Here is a 9,187-nt window from a genome sequence, read left to right on the forward strand (position 1 = left end):
ATTGTCAGCAGGGGAAGCCAGCACAGCTCTGCAGTGACGGTGAATACATATAGTCCCAGCGGCATCACAGTCGCCACACAATGTTCCCACTCATCACAGTCGCCACACAATGTTCCCACTCAGGAAGACGAAGTAACATGTTAGTTTCCAGTGGTAGCATGACACAAACCACCACAAAAATAAGCACCATAGCTATCTGCTGAGAACGGCTTCACAGACAAAAACACCTAAAAGCGATGTAAAAACAGAACTTTGGACATAGAATCAGGGAAATTCCCTTAAAAGAGTGAAAGGAGTAGAAGATGAACAGAAAAGATGACAAGGCTACAATGGAGGCTACAATGGAGCTTCAAAGTTCTGAAAAAATCCAAATACTAAAAGAAATTCGTCGCAAGAGAAAATAGGTTCGAGTTAGCTTCTCTCGACCACAACTCCTGTGGGCTCACTGCGAAATCCTTACACGAGAGGATAGCTGGCAGAGGTGGCGATTCCGCAGTTGTTGTCACGGTTGCGTGCCATCTCAATGTAGCCGTCCTTGCCCCAGGTGGTTCCCCAGCTGTTCTTGACCAGCCAGTAGTCCTTCTCTCCGTCAACACCATAGCCGACAGCCAGCACACCATGGTCGAGGCGAGTGTGAGAGCAGAACAGATGGTAGAACACGCCGGACTTGTAGTAGCGGAACGAGGAGGAGCTGGCATCGATAGCGACGGAGACGGGTCCCACAGTGGCGACAGCCTCCTGCAGGTCAGCCTCGCTCTCCTTCTTGACATCGGTGTAGCCGCTGACGGTGGCACCGGAGTTGGTCGGGTTGTAGTGGCACTGGCCGTTCTTGGCAGTGTACGGGTAGCTAGCCTGTTACGCATTACACACACACACACACACACACACACACACACACACACACACACACACACACACACACACACACACACACACACACACACACGACAACATAGACACGGAATAAGACAACAAAATTTGCAGATCCACTTACTTTATTTCCTCTCCAACCCCTCAAAAATGGCCCAAAAACACATGCTTTGCGGGTCTACAGACGGAAAAGCAGCTTTGATTGCATTTAACTTCAACTGAAAAGCTTCTTCTAGCGCCATCAACATTGCTTTGTGCGACCGCTGATGCAAAACTGATCGAAATCTTGCCTGCAGTTTCGGAAATTTACAGCAAGATGAATGGAAAAATCGTGGCGGTTCGTGGTGCAGAATAACAATATTTTGATCACGACATGAAGCACACGATTGTGATTGCGCTTAGTGCGCTATTCGTGGTGTTGCATGTCAATGTCAATGTTCGGCTTAGAGCTCCAGCCGACAAGGGATGGATACAGAGCATGTTAGCCACGCTGGTTCATAGTGGCCGGTGCGGGAACAGAACTGCATTGGCTACGCTTCACGCGTGCATGAAGTCAAGAAGCACACAATCACCGATCTTCGTGCTGCATCCTCAGAGTAATGATTTAGCTACATTATGGCGTGCTTTGTCTGCTTAAGACACCGGGACACTTAGGGTGTGGCCGAGCATCCTGGCCCCGCCACCACTTCTCGTGCCTATTCGGCAATACAGTGGACTTTCATATAAAAATATAAAAAGTAAAAGTAAGACTGGGTTTGGCGGCCGTCAACGCAGTCAGTGTACTCCTGAGCCGTGCAACAAGACACACTTGATCTTTTCCACACCAACAGGAGCTCAGTGTAAGGGCATGTGCATGATCAAGGTGAGTCGGGAAAACTCATTCAATGCAACACCTGGTATTCTTGTGCCACAAGGCAAGTGGATTTAACTGTTCCTCTTGCCATAATGTTCAAAAGCTGCAGGCAAGACTGCAGTCACTTTTGCATCATCGCTTGCACAAAAAGGTGTTGGCGGCACAAGGAGAAGCTTGTAGTTTGGAGTGACAAGTGATCACAGCTGCTTTTCCGTGTCTGACTCAACAATACACTTGGTCCTGAAGGGTTGGGATTAATGTAGGAATATACATTGCTGACGATGTGCAGGGGCCAGCTTTCCTGCGCAGGTATGAGTGCAAAAATCAAACTTATTTCAATCAGGCAGAGTGGGCTGGTGTAAGACTGTGATTGAGAAACAAAGGGCACCAGGTTCAAGTCCTGCTTGGAAGCAGAAGGGTATTTTCCAACCTTGATGCGACCAACTGTTTTTCGGGAAATCGTGGCCATTTTGTTCAAGGGCTTTGCACAGTCTATCTACACCCCGAAGCAAAACTACCTGCAACAAGTAGGCGAGATCGGAGAGACTGACTTGGACACATGTCCAGAGCAGTGCCGCCGCTGAGAGTGATGGGCAGAGTGACAAGCAGAGTGATGGGCAGAGTGACAAGCAGAGTGATGGGCAGAGTGACAAGCAGAGCGTATACCGCAATACCATTGCCTATGTTTTCTCTTTCTTATCATATTTCTCCATGTCTTGCCAATCAGTGGCATGGAGAGGAGTTGTGACCCTACAATCAGGACAAAACCGAAGCTCAGAAGCAACACTGCGGTGGGTAGCTCATCAATCAAGAACGTACCTCAGTGTCGATTCCACCGTTCTTCTTGATGTAGGTGAAGCCAAAGTCCATAAGACCACCCTGGCAGCCGTGATTACCTGGGCATGGCGAGAAGAGGAACAGAGGTAGATTCAGAAAGACATTGTCAGTCTGCAGATTCCTTTACACATCTGTAGTAGACGAGGATCAGATGGAAAGCCAAGGATTAAAATTAAAAGAAAGGAACAAAAATGTACCACAAAATAACATGCAACATTTTGTTCATTCTTTTAAATTTAACACCTGCAGTAGCTTAATTTCCTGCTGCCGTCAGCTGCTTTGTTCATTCTCAATCATCTACCAGAAGTAGTCACTGATGAGTTCTGGAGAAAAAACGTCTGTCCAAATGAATCGCTGTCCGTTGGTTGTGGATTGGTTGTGTTTCTATCAATAATCAATTGCCCGTTCCAGCCTGAGATCAGGCGCGTAATCCGCATGGGGCACGGGGGCACCCCCCCCCCCCGAAAAATCTCGATTTATGTTCAGCAAGCACATAATGACCATGAATAGGATACACCTGCCATCCTACAGATATGCAGCCGTGCACCCCCTGAAAGAGGGACCAACTACGCCCCTGTGAGATGTTCTTCCATCTGAGTAGCATGTTGCCTGAATGTTCTTACAATGAACAATCCTGCATGCTGATCTCAATGTAAAGACCGTCACAAGAGGTTTAGTATGGACAAGAATCTACAGTACTGTCGGTTGACAAAGAACTGGGGGGGGGGGGGGTCAGCCTTGTAGCCTTGGCCTTTCTTATTTTCATGTACTACAGTCTAAAAGCACAGTTGAGTCACTGTGTGTGCATTCATATGCTGTGCTTTGTGAAATTCTAGCCTGTTTTTTTCTTCGGCGCTCCATGCTTTGGCGCCCGAAAGTAGTGCATTCCAAAGCCTTACCCTCAGCTTGTGAGCAATCGACCAGATTCTGCTCAGATAGAGAGACGAGCTTGCCGGTCTTCTTGAAGTGTTGTCCCTCTAGTGAGCCAGTGGTACTGAATGCCCAGCAGGATCCACAGGCTGCCTGATTCTTGATTGGGGTGACGTATCCTGTTCATGATAAACGGAGTTGGATAGAAAAGGAAGAGAGGGAGGCAGAGACAGAGCAAGAGCGAGATGGAGAGAGAGAGAGAAGAGAGAGAGAGAGAGAGAGAGAGAGAGAGAGAGAGAGAGAGAGAGAGAGCGAGCGAGAGAGAGCGAGCGAGAGAGATAGAGGGAGAGAGAAGAGTTTGGTTAGCTCAAATAAATTTGAGAACATCAAGTTTTCAGCCCAGTGTAATCAAAAGGTCTATGGGAACCACCAGGCAAAAATTCACATTCCAAATATGACCAGAACAATTTCAAAACTGGAACCCAAGATATGAATCTAGATACTTCCTACAATTGCCCGTTGCCAGAGTGATTTTTTCAAATATATTTTGTCCAATTGCAGCAACATGTGTCACTAGTGTGCTGTGTGTGTGTGTGTGTTTCGCTTGGCCAAGTGCTGTTCTTCGCACCATTTTTCTGCCTCCCGCGTCCCGCCTTGCTACTGCTTTTCACACCTGTAGTAGCTTTATTTTCTGCTACCATGAGCTGCTTCGTTCATTCTCTATCATCTACCAGAAGCAGTCATTGATGAATTCTGGAGCAAAACACTTCTGTCAAAACAAATCGGCATCAATAATAGAGAAATTCAGATAAAATATTTACTAGCTGCGGTACACCACACTTTCCTGTAGAGCCCATTCTTGTCTAGACATATACACCTGATCCATACTTTACTATCTATGATTTACAACAAGGTCAGTCTTTTCGCCTATCAGATGGCCAATCTTTAGAAACTAATACGATATGTATGGCAAGAAATTTCCAGGTTTTCTCTTTTGTTGCGCCTTTCGACTGCGCGGTATAGAATGAGGAGTTCAGTTCGAACACGGGTCAGGTGAAAACTGCAGTCACGATTCCCGTGTACAAGTGCAATGGGCCCCGCATGACAGCTCTTTGGGTAGACTTGCTTCTATCTAATTCCATGGCCAATACCGTAAAGCATAGCGAGAGCACGCCCCCCCCCCCCCCCTTGATTTTACAGTCGAGAGAAGGAACATCGTATAGCAGAGTGCTACTTAATTTGTACGGTGTGAGAACCTTAGTGTGCTAAGGTCACACTTGGCATGTTTTCGTGTGGAGCTCGCGTCCGCTCAAAGGTAAACTGAGTCCGGATTGACTGCCTAACGTGCAATGTTTGTACAAGCTCCGTGTCGTACGACCTCCAGACAGGACACCAGCTCCACTATGCGACCAGGAAAGAACGACATGGCAAGGCGCTCTTCCGGTACTTTACTGTACTCCCCTGTCGATGATGTTTTTAGCTAGCTGAGGTCTTTGCTCATTACCTCTTTATTGATGCCACACATGCCATGCTTGAAAAAATGGAGCCGCGCTTTGCACAGAGCCATAGTGCGCAGTACAGTGGAACTCGGATAAGACGTACCCCTCGGGAGTGGAAAAAATTATGTAGATTCATTTTCCTTTCTACTCCAAGGTACATGTACTTGTTATGCAAAGTTGACTCCTGCGGCCCCAGTAATACGATACATGTGCAGTATGTCAAAATACTCGAAATTATTTGTTGCACTCGGAAGTGTACATGGTTAGTGCCACCAAACCAGGCTTCCCGCTCTGCAAACAGCCTCCTCTGCACTGTGAACATACTAAAGTACTTGTAAACGAAACTGTCAATTGTAAGGGTGTCCAAAAACACAAACAAAATATTACGTAGTATGCAAGGCTACACGAGTCGAATGTCTTATCGGAGTACGTCATATCCGTATACAGTTGTACATGCGCTAATGGGAGGAAAATCGGCGCACCGAAAAAGGACCGTACTAAGCAGGTGTATGTCTTACCCGGGCACGTACAGCTATGGCAAGTGAAATCCGACACTTGGTATAAGCAAGAGTACATAACCCCCAAGAGTGCGCAACTGCCTGCACAACGTCTATGCAGTGCTGCGACGGCAGAACTTTACATCACCTGACATGGTTCAAAAGGTTGCACTGGCAAACAGTGCAAAGTGATCACAAGAGAATTGTACCCAAAGCAGGGTTGAGTACAACCCTGTATCAATCATGCAAAGAGTGCAAATAATGTGTACGGGTTCATCACGTGATGTGAAGTTCTGCCGTCGCAGACCCCATAGCTGGAGTTGCAAACTCTTGGGGGTTATGCCTCATGACAGAATAAGTACTAATCACAGCCAATGTTCACCTGAAAGGTTCAAAGGTGTTTGCAAATATGAATGGGCATTGGATACCATTACTCCTTATGTGTACCATGTCGGTGAACTGTGTGTATCTACCATGTGACCTTTTGACCTGTTTGGGATGCCTACGGCTCTAATGTACTAAATTGTGCTGTCCTGGACGGAAACCACACCAGCCCCATACATACTTTTATTGCTTTCTCTCACTACTCGGGCGATCATTTTCCAAACTACTTCAATCGTCCATAACTCTGAATTGCCTTCGAATTGTTGTTTCATATCAGGTTGTTTCTGACACCTTCCCGGTTACTACTAGCGTTTTATGCAAAACTCGCGATTTTGATTTTTCAAGTGAACTCCCTAGAATCATTCAATGCCCTCGATCGCCATCCATATCAGGCATATGAACCACAAAGCTTGCAAGCAGCCTGCGTGGAGGACATTAATTTAGTCCCTCACCTTTCGAGCGCCAGTCGACGGAGGTGGGCAGATCCTTGGGATCGGTGACGGCCTCGAAAACCTTGCCGGTGCTGTTGCGGCGCAGCTTGGAGTTGTAGCCCAGATACTGCAGGTATTCCTCGTCAGTCAAGTCACCAAACTGGTTCATGCCCAGCGTGAAGCCGTGATCCTCCGTGTTGAACTGGTTGATGTAGTCGTTGGCCTTCGTCCACAACCCGTAGCGCATGTCATCCTCCATGTTGTCCGCGTACTTCTTGCCGTGTTCCATCTTGAACATCTCCCACTCGGCTGCCATTTCCCTGGCAAATCCATGGCCGACCAGGGCAAGGACAAGAATCAGGGCAGCACGCATCTTGAAAAGATCTTTTGGAACGTAAAAAGCAGGAAGAACGAATGTAGACCAATGGCTTTCCAGAAGGAAACTCCAGCTAGTACAACTACAAGATCCGACTTCGGTAGTTGTGCCGAACGGAGAATTTTCTCGAGTCCTCTACCCCATCCCCAACCCGGACCCCGGCCCATCGATCCCACAGTGCCAATGCATGAATGCTCATGAGAATCACGAGGCACGCCATGTGCATCATGTGCATCCGTCAAGGCGTCAACCGCGTCTGAGCAGGAAAATCACATCGGTTCCGGTCAGCTTTAGCTATTCAATGGGATTTTAAGGGAAATTCCATGGCAAACCTGACTGTTCTCGCTTTCTGCTGGCTTCAAGTCAAGATGACCACGTGAGTTTTTGACACCATCACTCATCATGCATCAGCATGATGCCATGGCCTAGCGCGGGCTAGGGCAGGGGCCTAGGATGGCTAGATTCTAGGCTAACGCGCGTATGCCATGCATGATTTTGTCAACTGGTGAGTGGTGGCACGCACGCGTGCACGACACTGGCCGCAAAAACTGAACAGTCATGCACGCTCGGCTGTTCCTGAGCTGATAATGAGCCTTGTGAGTGAAGCCTGAATAGCCTTGTGAGTGAAGCCTGAATGAAGGCTGTTGCTGAAGCCGAGTGTAGGTTGTGAATGTGAATGTAGAATTCGCTATTCACCTCCAAAAGCAAAATTTACGGTTACCGGTATCTGAATATGAGGGGAAGGACTGGAATGCAGGTAGGGTGATGGTGACATGGGTGAGTGGAACCAAGAGCGCATAACCTGTACTCTTGGTGGAACTAGAAAGGTAGACAAATAAAATAAAAGATCAGCTATGAAAAGTGATTTTTAGTCGATGATGTCTTTATGATGGTACCAATAGGATGACTCGATAGGTGCGAGGGCAAGTTAGTAGCAGCAAGAGTACTCTTGATAGTAGTGCAATAGACGCTTTATCTTTTTTTAAATTTTTAAATAGCACATACATGTACATGTACCTGTAATATTATGTGAGTCTGACATACATGTACGTACTCTGCAGAGGCTGGTCATGCATACTGAACTTGAATGCGAGAACTACTGAGTACTAGTAGTAGTAGTAGACCTCAAACGGAGCCGAAAGCCTCACTTTTCGCGCACCTCCAGTGGCCCAGCCTCGCATGGCGAAGACACATTCAGTGCCTTCTTGAGCTCCACCACCTTATCAATAGCCAGATGACGACCCTGGAGGACCTAGGCTACTCAGTGTCAAACAGCGCCAGGCGCCCCCAACACCTACTCCCACCTGCTAGAGCCAGCACACACACCCGTACCACCTTTCTCTTTGTCACCACTGCCACATGGAACTCCCTCCCGGCTGCCATTCGTACTGTATCCAGCCCAAAATGTTTTACCGCTCTTGTCCGCACACACTTTGCTATCACCCGTTATGAGCCCTCTGGTTTCATTCCACGTAGAGTAGCGATGTCATAGAGCACTGTGTTATATTACTACCACCCCGCATCATTCTATTTCCTATTTTTATTTTTCTCCTCAGCTTCTTCTTCATAAGCTGTTGACGGAGACTCCCTCGATTTAGGCTAAGGCCTGTCGGTGGAGAATCCATAAATACAAATACAAAATACAAAATACCTACTGTCCTCTCTCCAGACTGTCCAGTCCACACCACAGCTATGTGTACATGTATACAGTGGACTTGTACAGTGCTGGCAATTCAGTGAAATCCGACCCCTGAGCGATGCGTTCGTATTCTAGCGGTCTCTATTTACTACCATTCATGCACCATTCATTGCACCACTCATGCACCATTCATTCACCACTTCCCGACCAAGGCCTCAAGGCCAAGGCAAGGGGCATCGCTTTCTCTGTGAACAATACTGTAATCCGCTGTACATGTTTGTTTTTTAAGAGTAAGTATTTAAACGTTATGGTGTCTGTTCCCGAAAGGAACTCACTAGGCATTGGCGGATAATGCTCGAAAAGGTGGCAGATTCTGCTCGAAAAACAGTGAAATTGGCAGAACCATACAAACCTTATGGCGGGCAATTCCTCGAATTCTGCTCCATTTCTTTATCCACATACCAAACATGCATGAAACTTACCAGAAAAAGGACCGAGTTCTGCCAATTTTTCTGCCGGCATTCTCCTCATACGCCTAGAACTCACGATGTCCGCCAACACCTGCGGTAAACATGTTTATTCTGTGGGATATAATAATTTTGAGCCCGTGGCACGGTACACGCAACTCGCAACACACGAACAGTCCCTAGCTACACCACGTACAGTAAATTGTCCAAATTTTTCATCCAGGAGGGCGTCATCATCATCAGGGATAAATTTGGACATTTGACTGTACGTGGTGTAGCCCAAGACTGTTGGGTGTTGCGAGTTGGGTGCACTGAAAACATGACAAGGCTACAATGGAGTTTGAAAGTAATTAAAAAGACATATTAATACAAGTCATATTGCGAGATAGTGGTAGCGACTTGGGCGATGATTTCATAGGAGCAGATCTTTTGGAAGGTTCGATGGGCTTCTCTTGTGCTCTGGA

General features: G+C 47.1%; 1 protein-coding gene across 1 annotated transcript; it reads right to left on the minus strand.

The window, feature by feature from the left end:
* Positions 1-126: 126 nt before the first annotated feature.
* Positions 127-6,728, minus strand: LOC135811586 (procathepsin L-like). The gene is made up of 4 exons (XM_065324814.1): positions 6,263-6,728; positions 3,460-3,609; positions 2,543-2,619; positions 127-852 (listed from the first exon to the last, which is right to left on the minus strand). The coding sequence occupies exons 1-4, from the start codon at positions 6,612-6,614 to the stop codon at positions 457-459; spliced, it is 975 nt and encodes a 324-aa protein (XP_065180886.1). The 5' UTR covers positions 6,615-6,728; the 3' UTR covers positions 127-456.
* Between the last annotated feature and the right edge of the window lie 2,459 nt (positions 6,729-9,187).

The sequence above is a fragment of the Sycon ciliatum genome, chromosome 3, assembly GCF_964019385.1.
Source record: "Sycon ciliatum chromosome 3, ocSycCili1.1, whole genome shotgun sequence".
Taxonomy (NCBI): domain Eukaryota; kingdom Metazoa; phylum Porifera; class Calcarea; order Leucosolenida; family Sycettidae; genus Sycon; species Sycon ciliatum.